At 40.7% G+C, this 15,778-nt stretch overlaps 2 protein-coding genes across 3 annotated transcripts in view; one reads left to right on the plus strand and one right to left on the minus strand.

Annotated features, from left to right (window-relative positions):
- Nucleotides 1–1,592, plus strand: part of rabac1 (Rab acceptor 1 (prenylated)) — a 4,601-nt gene extending 3,009 nt beyond the window's left edge. The window contains exons 5-6 of the mRNA XM_005731840.1: nucleotides 317–418; nucleotides 659–1,592. Coding sequence (XP_005731897.1) covers nucleotides 317–418; nucleotides 659–747 — 191 coding nt within the window. The 3' untranslated portion in view covers nucleotides 748–1,592. The remainder of the gene's footprint in view (nucleotides 1–316; nucleotides 419–658) is intronic.
- Nucleotides 1,593–3,270: 1,678 nt separating this feature from the next.
- atp1a3b (ATPase Na+/K+ transporting subunit alpha 3b) overlaps nucleotides 3,271–15,778 on the minus strand; it is a 21,330-nt gene continuing 8,822 nt past the window's right edge. The window contains exons 3-23 of one of the 2 annotated variants that reach the window (XM_005731841.2): nucleotides 13,593–13,709; nucleotides 12,762–12,821; nucleotides 12,434–12,637; nucleotides 12,107–12,220; nucleotides 11,591–11,725; nucleotides 11,369–11,486; nucleotides 10,497–10,765; nucleotides 10,069–10,267; nucleotides 9,700–9,944; nucleotides 9,409–9,601; nucleotides 7,925–8,100; nucleotides 7,699–7,835; nucleotides 7,453–7,603; nucleotides 6,740–6,908; nucleotides 6,310–6,464; nucleotides 6,095–6,218; nucleotides 5,683–5,828; nucleotides 5,484–5,614; nucleotides 5,231–5,332; nucleotides 5,054–5,145; nucleotides 3,271–4,798 (exon numbers count right to left, since the gene is read on the minus strand). In XM_005731841.2, coding sequence (XP_005731898.1) covers nucleotides 4,770–4,798; nucleotides 5,054–5,145; nucleotides 5,231–5,332; nucleotides 5,484–5,614; nucleotides 5,683–5,828; nucleotides 6,095–6,218; nucleotides 6,310–6,464; nucleotides 6,740–6,908; nucleotides 7,453–7,603; nucleotides 7,699–7,835; nucleotides 7,925–8,100; nucleotides 9,409–9,601; nucleotides 9,700–9,944; nucleotides 10,069–10,267; nucleotides 10,497–10,765; nucleotides 11,369–11,486; nucleotides 11,591–11,725; nucleotides 12,107–12,220; nucleotides 12,434–12,637; nucleotides 12,762–12,821; nucleotides 13,593–13,709 — 3,066 coding nt within the window. In that variant the 3' untranslated portion in view covers nucleotides 3,271–4,769. The remainder of the gene's footprint in view (nucleotides 4,799–5,053; nucleotides 5,146–5,230; nucleotides 5,333–5,483; nucleotides 5,615–5,682; nucleotides 5,829–6,094; nucleotides 6,219–6,309; nucleotides 6,465–6,739; nucleotides 6,909–7,452; nucleotides 7,604–7,698; nucleotides 7,836–7,924; nucleotides 8,101–9,408; nucleotides 9,602–9,699; nucleotides 9,945–10,068; nucleotides 10,268–10,496; nucleotides 10,766–11,368; nucleotides 11,487–11,590; nucleotides 11,726–12,106; nucleotides 12,221–12,433; nucleotides 12,638–12,761; nucleotides 12,822–13,592; nucleotides 13,710–15,778) is intronic. The other variant, XM_005731842.2, reaches the window with a different exon arrangement.

The raw sequence follows: 15,778 nt of genomic DNA on the forward strand, positions 1-15,778 counted from the left end.
GTGTGGGGGGGCCACAGCCCCGTCCTCCAGGGCATGAAGCAGGTATGGAGGAGATCAAAACTCCAGACATCCAGAGGCCCCCAGAACATTACCTCTAAATTGTTGTGTATAGAAATTAAATCAATGGGTTAATGAAGCAACCTATTTCTGCCCGCAAATTATTGTTCTCTACTATTACAGTTCTCAGTAAACCACAAAAGATGTCAGTTTAGTGAAGAATAAGCTAAATTTATGTAAGATTTTAGTTTGAGAAAATAAAACATCTTCATTTTTATGGAATCTTTAATTGCTGTCATAATTTGTGTTCTCACACCAGGCAAAGAGTTGACTACGCCTCACCAGATGAGCCTGGCTGGAGCCATTTCTCTGCCTGCGTTCTGGTTGGCCGGAGCTGGCGCTGCCGTGTTTTGGGTTCTTGGTAAACCAAACCACATTATACTTGTTCTGTGTTACTCTTTTGAATCTTTGTTTTAAAAAAAATGTTATTGTGTTTTTCTGATTTTGGAAATATAATTGAACATATTCCACTGCTGTCTGCAATGCTAACATTTCTCTAATAGTGGAACCTAAATCTTGTTCACGCATTTGTAAGAAAAACCTTCTTCTTTGTTGCTTTCTCTTCACATCCATTTTATACTGCTATAATTCATCTTCCCAGGAGCAACGCTGTTTGTGATTGGCTCTCATGCTGCGTTTCGTGAGCTGGAGGGATCGGACATGGAAGAGCTCCTCATGGAGCCCGTATAAAGACCAGGCTAAACTATCAGCAGGCGCCGGTTGGCTATCAGTCATCATGTTGACCCTGCAAATATGTTTGCACACAGGAAGAGCTGTTCATATATATGTTTCTTAGCTTGTTAAATTCCCTGTGTTTTAACCCCTTACCATGGTATCAAGAATGTACCTTGTCATGTTACTGACAGCTTTTTGAAGCTCATTTAAGCACATAAATTGCCATAGAACACAAAAATGGATTTCTGAACATAAGTCTAACCACACATTAATGCAGATTATATGCCTTTCTATGTTCATTTTAAACCTTGGATGCCTCTGATTTGTGTAAAATAGTCTTTCATTCCTTGCAATATTTCTCAGCTTATATCTTAATGGGCTATCTGTGCTGTGCTCTCTGCTGTAGATATTTGGGCTAATACATTCTCTCTGATTTGAATAATATGTATCAATGTAATCTTTACACTTCTAAAGAGAATTTGTGATTGTTTCCAAAGGAAAGTGCAATTTAAAGCTTTAAAACTGTATCTAATGCTAATGCACAAACACACATTATCATTATTGTTATTATTATTATTATTATTAGACAAATGCAGGTTTGGTCATTCAGATAGGCTTCTTATATAGATGGCTTGATGATGACACATCTTTAAAGGTCAGTACTTAATCATGGTATTTTACATCGGGTTTATAATTTCCTTGTTAGCATGTATACATGTTTAGCTTGGAACTTGGAGGTGTAACGTCACATAAATGTAAAATACTTTATTGAAATTCATCGTTCGTTTACATTCTGATAAAAGTTGGGTGTTTTGTATCTATATCTCAGTGCAATAAACTCTTAAGGCCAGCTTATCCAATTCTCGCTTTCTTTCTTTTTTATTCAGTATCAAATTAAGTCATATTTATTTCCTCTAAAGTTGCTACTACAGTTGACTTTTGTTTGTGCATGCATAGCAGGAGTTGTAGTGAACTCGGTGTCCCTCGGCAACACTTAGGTCTGTACATGTTCTCATTATTCTGCTCCAGTCTGAATACACAGTGGAATAGGGCACTTCCAGCCCTTGTGGCTCCTCTCCTCTGCCTCCAGTATACCAAGCACCGCAGCGCTCACCAACCCCCTCTTGTCCCCCTTTTCACGTGACCCCTGTGACCCTGTGCTCTGTGACAGCACAGCGAAAGGACCCCATGCTCAGGTTGCCATAGCGATGACCTTGGAGGGCCCCAGTCAGACACACACTCATCCACAGGAGCACTCGCTTACACACTGCGGCAAAGGCAAGCGATCGATATTCTATTATACGTAGGGTGGCGAGGAGCGGGTTGGGGGGGGGGAGTCGCACTGCAGTGAGCTCACTGCAGAGACACGGGGGAAATTAGAACGAGGGTGAGAGCGTGAGCGTGTTTGTCAGGGAGAGTGACAGAAAGTGGGTGCGCGTGTGTGTGTTTGTGTGCGTATGCATGCGTGCATTTGTCATTGGGTAGTGAAACGATTCCACAAAGTTTTTGTCTTTCTCCCTCAAAGGGACGTGTCCTAATTTTTTTCTTTTTTTTTTTAGTTTTTTGTGGCAAAGTGACCTCACACAAAACCTAATTCTCACATTATAGAGCATTAAATTATGTATAATTCATTTGATTTGTGTACTTGGTAGGCAATAAGCAGTTCATTTAAAATATATGACCCCTGTGGCTCAGGGAGGCAGCACATTTGCAGCCCATTCCCTGAAGGTGACCTGCTTTATTTGCAGAAATGTAGCATATTAATCAAAAAAGTAGCTGTTCCTTCATATAAACACACTGCCTGCACTATTATTTTTCTATCAACTTAAAAGAGATGGCTTTTGGGAAATGGAGCAATAATCCTTTTGTATGTTGGTCCTGCTGAGAGCGAGCCTCATCTCTGAACTCATTTATGTTGGAGTCAGACAATGCTGACACGTATAGAGTGGTTTTGGTGCATTACCTTGGGCTGCTGCCAACTCGTCCCCCTATGGCACTTGAACATTATGCAGTTTTGTAGGTTGAAGTGCATATATTTGCAACACTAGATGGCATCTCATCCTAAAATTCTTATTCTGTCATATTCTGCTGAGCTATACTCTCATATGCATAAAGCTGTACTGCATGGGCAAGGGTTATGGTGTTTTGCATATATTTCATCATGAGGAAATTGCTTTATTACAAATTTGAATATATATTTGCTGAAATCAAATATAGGTGCAATATTCAGGGGTTGTAGTCTACTAAAATTGTTAATGAATGCCAAATATAGACAGGAGGTAGAAGTAATATGATGTCAACTGGTCAGTATTCATGAATGCAGGCGACAAACTGCCAGTTCAAAGATGCAGTTCGGTGCTTCCGGTGGAATCTATTGAACACAAAGTAATTTTTCTTGCAGGATTTGTTATTGTGTGTGCACCCAACGCTGATGAGTAGCACTCATTTGAGCCAAAAATATAAAATAAGAGAAAATATGAGCAACTAAAGTTTTCTGTGGTACAAAAAGTAAATCAGACAAAGACACGTAGACAGATCTAGGTTGTATTAAATGTCTAGATGTTTTATTGGTGTTGGTTTCATTTATTTGACACACATGTTCTACTAGTTGTGTATTTTTATTTTTTTTTAATTCTCAACTTTCAACCCATTCAGCCACCTAAGACGGACCCAGCCCGAGGCCGCTGGCCCTTCACTGGTCTCCAACACATACATGCACACAGACCCGGGCACATGGGCTTATCATCTCCACTCACCACTCCACAGCACACTTCACCACATCATACCGGCACGCCTGCAGTGACAGGAACCACAAAGTCTTGGTTGGCGACTTCTATCTTTTGGTAAAAACACAACTTAATTACCATAAAGCCCTGCTTTGCTGTTACATGTTCGAATAGCCTCCTGAGAAACCAGCAAAAGTAACTGAAACCAAATCAAATACAAAAAGAGAGACAGATACAGTGTCTCTCACTTTTTTTTCCCTACCTCACCAATTTTGTGGATCGTCCTCATGAATGTCTTTCTGGAGCTGATGTTCAACATTTTTTTTCCTTTATTGTTTCATTTAAATTCAGTATAGAATTATATAGATTTCCTAGAACACACAGAAAGATTGAGTTGTATTTACCAACTTGGGGGGGAGGGAGGTGTACTGTAATAGCTATTAACGAGGACAATGGTTCACACAGTGCACACGAACGGAGACAAACGGGGCAGGAGGGAAGGGAGGGGAGGGGTGTGAGATACAGAGAGGGAGGGGCGGTGGACGGGACGCCGTGCGGTGTGCTTCAGTGCGCCTAAATGAGGATAAGTCGTTTTCACACACCTCCCCTCCCAACTTTGAAATAAAAAAAACAAAACAACTAAAATCATCAAAATTGCCCCCCTACCCCACATATTAAAAAACAAACAAACAACATTGGACATTAAGGAACAGAAGAGGAGGAAAATGGACGCGGTGAGAATGCCAGGAAAATGACCACTCCAATGGTCCTCCACAGACAGGAGGCGAAAGGTGGCAGTCGAAGTAGTGCCGGTGATGGGATCTCACTGTGTGACGTGTATATCTGTGTGTGATTGGAGGACAAGCAAAGGGTTGGCGAGGAGGTGAAAGAGGGGACAAAGGTGAAAGACGATGTTGGTGAAGAGGAGAAGAACAGGGAGGACAAGGAGCTGGATGGGCCTTTTTTTGCAGAGCATAGACACTCCCTTTGTATCATTAGCTCATTCAGATCTACATACACAATATGCAGCTGCCGTTTGGTAGATATATTGGTTTATGTACACAGCTGTGAGAGAACACATGCAAAGAGTATCATAGGAGGTGGGGAGAAAGAGGGCAGGTCGATGTAGAAAGTTGTAAAGGTGCTTTTGCTGTTTTTAATCTTTGGGGCAGTTGTGATGAAAATTGCTTCAAAGCGCTTTTTGTCTTTAAGGGGGCGGGACATCTGGAGATGTGTTTTGCCGAGGATGGAATGACCGGGGGAAGAAACAAGTGGAAGATGTGAGGGGCTTGAGCGAAAGTGCTCCAACGATCAATAGTACGTCTCCCTTTCCACCCAACCTGAAGCACAAATAGTAGAGAAAAAACACAGTAAATAAACAGTGCTTTTAGTAACTTGGGAAATTATTTTGATATTTAGACCCTACTGTCACCAGTTAGCTTAGCGTTACTTAACTGCTGCTTGATAATTAATAAATTTCTGTTTTTGTTTATAACCTACAGAAAAAGTTAAACTACTCTCATCTTAGGCCTGATGAACCAAAGACCTTTAAAGAAACGCCCACTTAAATGAAAAAAAAGAAAAACTTCGCTCACCTCCAGGGTTCCGGCGAAGGATGAGTTTTCGAGCTTCATCGTAAACAAAGATGAGAAAACTATAAGGAAATGCACAAAACCACCAGGTAGGCCTGTGGAGAGAACGAGAGAACTGCAATCAAGTAACCAGACAACTTGATCTTTCAATGTATTTATCTGTGTGTTGCTGAAACTCACTTTAGAGGATACATCCTGAGTGCCACATCCATGCCTGGGCAGTAGGACAGGAAGGCAGCCAGGGCTGTTTCTTCAAACAGGCCAAAGATCAAGATCTTGTTCCTGCGTTTAGAAAAGCCACATATTAAAGCCAAAAACATATCTACATAGATACATACATACACCTCTATTAGTATAATCTAGATTTTTTTTCTATGCTGATAAGATTGGCAGAAAAGACAACTATAGTGCAGTGAATAGCTCTTTGACTTACTTCATGCCTTGCTGGAAGACAGAGTTGCGCCTGGTCTTGCAGATGATGAGATCAGCCCACTGCACTACCACAATACTGACAAAGAAGGCTGTGTGACATGTAAACTCCACGATCTTCCTCTGTTCATATGTCTGTGAAGGCAGGAAAGATGTAGTAGCAAAATGTGAAAACACAAAATTTGCACCTACTACACACTTACCCATTGCTGGCCATAGCTGTCTTCCAGGTCATTTAAACTGCGGTCGTCCCAGTTGAGTCGGATGCCTACTAGCTGAGAGGGCAGGAAACCATTTTCAGCCAAGATGACAAAGTAGGCGAAGAATCCTCCCAGAGCCTGGATCATACCTTAAGAAACATGTACACACATCGAGATTGAGTTACCAATTTTTAAGTTTTCTGATTTCCAAAATCGAGTTTCCCCCCTAAACACCGAGGACAGCTCCAAAGATTATCCAACTATTGTTTTTTGTGAACAAAAAAAAAAAAAAAAAAGAGGGGGATAAAGTGATTTTTACAACAAAATGACTTCTAGGCAACTCAGATCTAACTTCAATCCACATCAAAGACAATTCACAGCCTGGATCAACAGTCACAATCTTCAGTTCACCCACCAATTTGTCCATAGGCAATGCTGATAAGCCTCTCATTCACCAGCTTGTCCCTGGCTGGGTTCCTAGGCTGGCGCTTCATGATGTCGCTCTCAGCTGCTTCATAAGCCAGAGAGATGGCTGGAACCTGAGAGTAGAAGAAGAAGACAGTATGAGCTGTATGTGAGCATAATGCTGCATTCATCATACTAAACAAAGAGTCTTTTTAAGCTCTTTACCATGTCAGTTCCCAGGTCAATACACAGGATTGTGATGGTTCCCAGTGGCAATGGGATGTTGACTATGATAAAAAATAGGAAGGGGGTGATCTCTGGGATGTTGCTGGTCAAGGTGTAGGCAATGGACTTCTTAAGATTATCAAAGATCAAACGACCTAGAGGGTAAAACAAAGAAAAAAAAAGAAACAGTAGACAGTTCACGTCACATTCTGTCCAACTCTGACATCTCAAATGCAAGTGGATGATCGGGAACTCTGCTTTCATGCAAGACATTTTTTATTGGAAAAAAACAACAACCATTAGCATCTCTTTTCTTTCTAAAGCGTCATTTCTATCTTCCTCCTACGTCCTTTCTCAGATTCTCATTATAAAACTTTTTATTGATTTAAGCGTTCTTAGTCTTTCAGTGCTCTCCTTTGGGTCGTCTCACCTTCTTCCACTCCAGTGACAATAGAAGCAAAGTTGTCATCCAACAAGATCATGTCTGCAGCCTGCTTGGACACATCGGAGCCTGAGATTCCCATGGCAACACCAATGTCAGCCTTTTTCAGTGCAGGTGAGTCATTCACACCATCACCTGTCACAGCTACAATAGCACCCTAGGACAAATGAAAGAGAACGACATTAATTAAAGCGAATTAAAAAAGCTGTTTTTGTTACATGTTTTCATTATTATTTAGCAAAGTTTTATTGAATTTAAGATAGTTTATTGAAATTATTAATTTCCAAGATTATTAAATAAATGTAATAAATTAAATATACATTAATATATAAAAATATAATATTGTATGTGCTTATATTTCGATTGTTACCACTTTATTTTACATTTCATTTTAAAGCTTCTTTTTAACATTATTTTTCTAGCTTTTGTACAGAAAAATGTTAAGTTTGGGAACTGTAAAAAAAAAACAATTAACAGGCTGGTGTATTTTTTGCATTAAAAACGAAAAAACATGGCCATTTTTAATACAATCTATCTCCCTGTGTAAAAGCAAGCTCTTCATCCAGTGGTCAAATAGTGCCATCTGCTGTTCCAAAAGTATATTGACACCTCAAAGTGCAGTCCCTGGAATTAAACCAGTACATTTCCAAAAAGAAAACCTGTAGCTTCTTTTCAAGCTAGTATATTAAAAATGTTCCAACCAGTCGCTGGCATCCTTCGACAATGATCAGCTTCTGCTGTGGTGAGGTCCTGGCAAACACAATCTCCGTGTGATTCCTCAGGATGTCATCCATTTGATCCTGAGACAGATCCTTGAGGTCTGAGCCATGAATCACACAGGCCTTGGCGTCTCTAAACACAGACATTAAAATGTTAGAACAAATTTGCTTTCACTTTGTGAGACTTGCTGCTTGTTTGGTGTGTGTTTTTCTGTAAACGTTCCTTACCTGGGATTGACCTGGCTGACAGGTATGTTGAGACGAGCTGCGATGTCCTCCACTGTCTCGTTGCCCTCTGAGATGATGCCCACTCCCTTGGCAATGGCCTTGGCTGTGATCGGGTGATCACCAGTAACCATAATGACCTACGAGAACAACAAAAATGACTTCTTATTGGCAACAATAGACTAAACTTAAAGATCAAAGAAGTTTGTGTCGAATCTAAACAGCTTACCTTGATACCAGCGGATCGACATTTGCCAACAGCATCAGGCACGGCGGCACGGGGAGGGTCGATCATGGACATGAGGCCGACGAAGCAGAGATTATCTGTCTGGAAGTTAACATCATCTGTGTCAAAGGCAAAGCCCTTGGGATACTGATCCTCTGGCAGCAGCACGTGGCAGAAACCTGGAGCAAGGGGAAATGTGTGATTTAATGCTGTTTAAGCATATTTTTTGTGGCTTTCTCTACTTTTTAAATAAATTCCACTACACTCCTTCCTACAGTTATAACCTTAAAGTGTTTTGTTTCAACAATTCAACAGATCATAATTTTAAAAAATTATGTTAAAGTCTTATAAATTAGTGAAAACCAAGAGAGCGGTATTATAATTCTAAAAAACAATTCTTGTATGTGATGCTGAATTAGCTATTTCAAGGTTTGTCAGAGTTAATTTCCTTATTTCAAATAGGGCTTTTTGAGCTTCTAAAAGTATAAAACCTTCGTTACATCGCGCGTGATTTACATTTTCCTATTGAAAATGTGTAAGAGACAAAACTATTAGGTTTAACAGTATGTTAGAAATTAACTTACAACATTAATAACATTGTAAGTAGAATGGGTGGGGGTGGTTAGAAGAGGTTTAAAATGAATAAAACCAGAGGTTCTAAATGCAGTGGTTCTATCACAGCTGGATTATTGCAATTATTGTAAAAGAAATAAAAAAACATTTCAACAAATTAAAAATAAATCTTCACGACGTGCATCATAATGCTCTTACAGAAATCATGTCAGTGATATGAATGGTAATCTAGGATGGGTAATTGCTAATTATAGAGCATTAGAGAGCCTTGTTTTGTGTTTACGTGTTGGATTGAGTGTGTTAAGGACCCTCAGGAAGAAACTCTCTGCGGCTGATGCTGATTAAACAAATAAACACAGTACAGACGTGTAGTAAAAATATATTAATGTCCAATTTGGATTTGATCAGTCTTTTAAAAACCAGTTTGACAATGAATTCAAAACCTGGAAAGTGGACGTTAACATGACCTTCAGAAGACAGCACAGGATGGATGCGTCCACAGATACAGGACTTGCTCGATTATAGTGAAAACCATAATCACAATTAAGCTGAGTACTAACATTAACATTTTCTTCTTTGAAACCAGTTAAATGGATGTAAAAAATAAATGAATAACAGTGGATGGATGGAACATCTGCAGCCTGGCATGAAGAAAGTTCGGACTTTTTATCGTTTTATCTATGATCATGAATGGAAACCACATTTATAATAAAGTAAACACTCAATCCTTTGCCCAGAAGAACATACACTGCATCCGATAGGCTATTAAGCGATGACTAAAATAATACTTTTAACTGAGCTACATTTTCAAATAAATTGTTATTAAATAAAATGTGTATTTTGGGATTTTGAACCTGATGGCCACACTGTCAAATCTTTCCCTCAGTATCCACCTTCACCTCTTTCGACCTTACCCAGTACTCTCTCTCCCAGTCCTCCCAGCTCCATGTAAGCATTCTGGAAAGCTTCCTTCATCTCCTCATCCATAGGCTGCTCCTTGCCCTGCAGCATGATGGTGGAACAACGATCCAGGATCCTCTCAGGGGCTCCCTTCATCACCAGCAAGTAGCGGTTGTCATTTGGATCTTCTGTTTCATGAACAGAAAGCTAGGGGAGGAGAACAGAGATAAGCATTAAAATGAGACCATCTGATGCATTACTCAGTGTATAACATATGTGTTCACCCATATTGACCCTTTACTCACTTGGTATTTATTGGTGGAGTTAAAGGGAATCTCAGCCACCTTCTTGTTCTTATCCCTCATCATCCTGACTGAACCGCATGACAGCTCGATACACTTCAGCAGAGCTGACTCTGAGGCATCACCAGCCACGTCACGCTTCAGGATGGACACTGAGTCTTGTCCAGCTTTGAACTGTGCGCGGTTACACAGAGCAGCAACACGAGAAAGAGACAGCCATGTCACAGAGCTCTTGTCAAATGCAGCACCTGCAGAAGGAATGTAAGAGTGAGAATTAATAAATGTTGTACTTTTTTAGTAATCATTTTTAATTCTTTTACACTAAAAATATTTGAGCCATCAGTGTTGCCCGTATGCCGTCCCTTCACTTACCCGACTGGTCCTCTGTGGTGTCAGCCTCATGGATCTGGTTGTCAAACCACATGTGGGCCACAGTCATCCTGTTCTGGGTCAGGGTGCCGGTCTTGTCAGAGCAGATGGTGGAGGTGGAGCCCAGAGTTTCAACAGCTTCCAAGTTTTTCACCAGGCAGTTCTTCTTAGCCATACGCTTGGCAGTCAGAGTCAGACATACCTGCACAGAATTCAAATTGTCAACTGATCCGTTTCCTCGATTCTAAAAGAAGTAATCTAATTATACACTAGCACAATATTAAACACACTAAATGAGAAGGTTTGTGTTTATTTCTATAGAATCTCCAAAAAGACCAGTGAAAAGGCATGAAAAAGAATCAGGCAAAGGAAAGCACTGAAATATGTAACCAAAAAAAATACAAAAATAAAGCAAATGTTTGCCTGCTTACAGTTACAGTAGCCAGCAGCCCTTCAGGCACGTTAGCCACAATGATGCCAATGAGGAAGATGACGGCCTCCAGCCAGGTGTAACCCAAAATGATGGCCAAGATGAAAAAGGTGACGCCCAAGAAGACAGCCACTCCTGTGATAATGTGGATAAAGTGCTCGATCTCGCGGGCAATGGGTGTTTTGCCGGTTTCCAGGCCGGACGTCAGAGTAGCAATGCGGCCCATGACTGTGCGGTCTCCAGTGCAAATAACAATGCCACGCGCTGTGCCTGGTGTGGATCAAAAAACAAAATCAGAAATACAATCTTACAGGTGCAACAACTTTGCTGCATTAGAAGGTGATTTTTTTAAAATTGTATTTAAAAACACATTTCTAAAATCACGACCTGACAACTGGGTTTAGAGATTTAAAAAAAAAAAAAAAAGAGCGCAGTGACAATATTGTGTGTAAGGGGGCGCCAGTTTAGCTCAGTAGTTAAGCAGGCAACCATACAGGCATGCCACATGGACAGAGCGCTGGGTTGGAGTCAGACCCGTGGCCCTTTGCTGCATGTCGGATATTTCAAGCAGAAGAAAATTGTTCACAATGTTTATGTGTTTCTGGAGAGGTTTTTTTTTAGTTAGTGTGTCATGATTTCTAGAAAAAAATCACTATGGCTGTGTTCTATTTGTTTGTTGCTTCATCTAGTTCTAGTACATTAGTATGTTCCAGTTTATACTTGCCAAACGGCCTCAAAGCCCATAAAGTTTCTGGGGTGAACTGTCCCTTTAACTGTGAACTTTATCGCTTTGTTCAAACTGAGGGCTTTAAATTCAACCACAGTCCTGCAAGGTAACAATAGCATGCAGTGTTATTGCCATGGTGACAATACCTTCAACACAGTTTGTGGAGAAGAAAGCAACGTTTCGGGTCTCCAGGGGGTTGTCATGGGTACAGTCAGGTGACCTGCTCTGAGGCTCTGATTCTCCTGTAAGGGAAGAGTTATCTACCTGTTGGGCAAAAGAAAATGTTAAAGTTTTTTTTTTAATTACATATAAAAAGAAACAAAAATATAAATCTATGCATGTGACTGTGTGTGTGTGTGTGTCTTTACCTTGCAGCCGTGAGCTGAAGTCACCCTGATGTCAGCAGGGATCCTGTCTCCACCCTTCACTTCAATCAGATCTCCGGCCACCACTTCCTCAGCATTGATCTGCACCTTCTCACCCTCACGGATCACCAGTGCTTGCTGCAGGAGAGGAAATAATGTCATTCATGATGCCAGAATTACATTTAGAGAGCTCCATGTAGATATGTTTGACCTCCATACTGTAAGTAACTAATTTATAATCAAAACACTGGCAAGCACCAGCTGTGAAACTTCTTTTTGTGTATACAGTTTTTATTCTAAATCAGAGTGGCAAGTAGAGAGGTAGGGGAGAAGCAGTGGGGGGATAATTTCACACAGGCCTTGACTGACATGTTAAATGTTACTGTAGAATGGAGGCAGGAGGTTTCTGTAAGTAAAAGCTATATGAGTAGTGGCGACAAGGATGTCTTGTACGCCTTCTGCTGTCCTTACAGCATAGATTACTTCATACTGTGTGTACGGGATCAAGCACCTATTTACCTGAGGTACCATGTTCTTGAAAGACTCCATGATTTTAGAGCTCTTAGCCTCTTGAAAGTATGAGAAGCAACCGGTGATGACTACGACAGCTGTGAGCACAATACCAAGGTACAACTGAAAGGAGAGAAAATTAGAAATATGTTAGTGGGGGTGGTTTGAAGCCACCGAGTGCAGTATGTGTAAAATATTTACTGAGGTGTTATTTATGTTAATACCCAAGAGTCTTAGGTGTGACGGGTATGTTAATGACGTGCAAATAGGCCACAGATAAATATGTTTGGGCTAAACCTGTGTGACTAATTGTGAATGTGTGTGTGGGTTCCTCACGTTGTCCCCTGCAGGCTCGTCCTCGGTAGCTGCCTGGATAGCGTAGGCCAGAAAGCAGAGGATGGCGCCGGTCCACAGCAGGATGGAGAATCCACCGAACAGCTGGCGACAGAACTTGACCCATTCTGGGGTGGTGGGAGGAGGGGTGAGAGCATTGGGACCATCCCTGAGCAGAAACTCTGCGGCCTTGGCATTGGTCAGTCCCTGCAGTGAACCGAGAGGAAGCGGAATGTGAAGTTCAAAAGCATTTCTTTGTCACAAACTCTAACCATGAAAAGTACATCACTGCCACCTGGTGGCAAACTGGGAAAATGCGTTGTCAGCTTACCTGGACAACGTCAGTCTGGAATTTCCTGCATACTTCCTCTACAGACATTTTGTGTTCCGTCTGTTATTAAACACCCCCCCCCAACAAACAGAAAAATAAAAACAACGTAGATTAGAATTTCTTGTAGTTCACAATTTTATTTGTATTTTTAGTTGCATGCAGAGATATTTTGTGGGGAAAACTCTCCAGCTTAAATTTATTCATGGAGGAAATTTTGATTAAAAAAAAAAATCAATCGTTTTATTTTACAGAAGGAAATTCAGAAATCAACGCCATGCATGCAGTTCACCTGAGGGGTAAGAGTATGTGGTAACGGCAGCCAGGTATGGCGACCATGGTGTCTGTTTCTTGGGCTGAAAAGTGGGCCGAAACTGCCGACTTCCTGATAATAAGTCCCCCCATCTTACCAGCAAAAAATACAAAAACGTTTGCGTGTATGGGAAAATAATTTCTTCTCTGTCCGAAAAAATGCTGCCAGTTTCCTTCCATTAATTCCATTCTGAAAGAAGATTTTCTTCAAAAATACATCCTTGCATCATTTCAAGGATGTTAAAAAAAAATTTCACAATATTATTTTAAAAAAATATTGAAATACTAAGAAAACTGTACACGAGCGATCAATCATCCTTTGACTGACAGGAACAAAAATGAACTGACCCAAAACTTTGCCCATGACCAGACCTTTGTATGGATCCACTCAACAGTGACAATTAAATCCAGCAAGATGGAAACAGAGTGCAGTAAAACTTTGTAACCTCTAACACACATCATAACAAAACTCAGTTACCACTACACAACTATTCTTAGAAAAAAAAGGAAGCGTTTACTTACAATGGGTACTTCCTTCTTCAGGTCATCCATGTCCTTGGTTGCCCCCTTCTTCTTCTTGGGGGATCGGTCATCTTTGTCCTGTGTGGTGGCAACGCGGTAACTGTCTGACTTCCCATACTACAGACATACACACATGTTTTATACATGCCTGTGGACTAGATAATGGAGAGAGCAGCCCTTGTCCTCTTGGTTTGTTATGTTCATTGCAGCCATTAAAAACTACACTGCTCTGTAAAATATTAAAACATTTGTAAACTGATGTGAGAGCAGCCTTCTTAAGAGTATTAATCAGCCACTGACTGCAGCTGAATTAAAGGCAGTGGGCACTGCTGAACTGGCCTTGATGAGATTTGTTTCATTACACAGCTAATAACGTTGTATCCTTGTGAAGTGGCCTTGAGAGGTAGTAGTAGTATAATAATGGAATGTATTTTTAGTTTCCGAGGATGATGTTAGCTAAAAAAAAAACCCCATGACTATAAAAACCTATTATTATAAGCATTGTTAAAGAATTGAAAACATATTACCCGGGTGGCTCGGTTTTGCTCAACCAAATATAAAACTGGGTTAGGAGTGAATTATCAACACATCAAAGCAAGTGCCTGCAGCCCGATCTACCCATTTGATCTCCATTGATCAAATAATGCTCCCTTCAATGACCACAAGATCCTGATGGACACATCAAAACGTAATCTAGTGCAAATGGTTTAACCTTGAGGTCTTAACAAATCACTTTTGCTCCTTTTCATTTACTTCTCCAGCAGTGAGCATTAACGACATAAGAAAGAGACAGCGAACAGGAAAATTGAGTTTGCAGACTCATCAAAGCGTTTCTTACCAGACTCTTGCATGCACTACAATACAAAACCATCAGAGCCACTTTGATGTCAAGAAAAATTAAACTGCGTGTATACGCAAACATGCAGACACAGACACATCAGCTGTCTTTACTCTCCTCTGCCTGCTTTACATCAAACCTATTATTCCAGTTACTGTAAATCTGCCCTTAGAAGATGGCTCACTTTGTTTAACTACACATAAGTGAGCTATTTATAACCTCATTTCCTCCATCATTGCATTTTCTGATCCTTAGTCTATAGCTGTAATTCTAGCCTGTTGTCTGGAAGGAGAGTAGTCTGACCTTTGATGAGCCTCATCCATACAAATCTGCTTCATCAAAGGTCAGAGGTGACATGGAGTGACAAGAACTCCTCCCAGGAGATGCAAGTGGGTTCGCTCACTGATCCAACCTGGTCATCGGGGGAGTTGAGCTTGGTGAAACATCATTTTAGTGAAATATACAGTATTGATTCCACGCAGGGGATTGCAAAATTAAATCCCCACAAGTCAAACAGAAAAGTCAATACCTATCGACTAATAAATCAATAACAGCAGTCATTTTGTGTCAAACAATAAAAAAAAAAACGAGGTTAAAGGTTAACCTGTAACTTAAATATGATGAAGTGCTGAATGTGTGCTGTTGTTCACAGGGAAAAATACACCCTCTAGTGGTATAGCCGGGTTGATCACTCCTGCTTGATCACTTTATTTAAATCTGATATTGTAAATTAGATATGAACTGCTTATCTGACCTCGAACATAATTAGTCTAAAACAAGTTGGCCCTTTATCCAAATCAAACGGACACATTTACAAAAGCACCTGGGAGGGGGTATGAAACGAGATCCCGAGTCCTCCGCACATGTTGACATGGAAACTCCCACACCCAGACCGCACCAAAACATACACCCCTGCAGTTACACCAGTGTGCGTAATAAAGATCAGCCTGCCAGTGAATTTTCCACTTGAGCTGTAATTGTACTGCTCTTGTGCAAAAGTCTTGTGAAATCATGTCTCTTCGTATTTAGTCTGTATGCAATTGTTACTTAAGACCTGCCTTTCTGGTTGTGCTCATAACTGAAAAAAAAAAGTATTCATGAAGCAACACATGCAAGACGTCTTGGGAAAATTGCCGACCAATTGAGGGAGTGCTGCTCTCAACGACCACTTCTGAATTCAAAGCAAACAATAAAACCACTCGTTCAAGCATGTCAAGCAGAGAGTAGGCTGTCAGAGCGAGGTAGCTGTTTGACTGGACTACAAGCAAACACACACACACACACACACACACACACACACACACACACACACACACACACACACACACACACACACACACACACACAC

This window comes from Pundamilia nyererei, unplaced genomic scaffold (assembly GCF_000239375.1).
Source record: "Pundamilia nyererei isolate P.nyererei 1_Seehausen unplaced genomic scaffold, PunNye1.0 scaffold00045, whole genome shotgun sequence".
NCBI classification, from domain to species: domain Eukaryota; kingdom Metazoa; phylum Chordata; class Actinopteri; order Cichliformes; family Cichlidae; genus Pundamilia; species Pundamilia nyererei.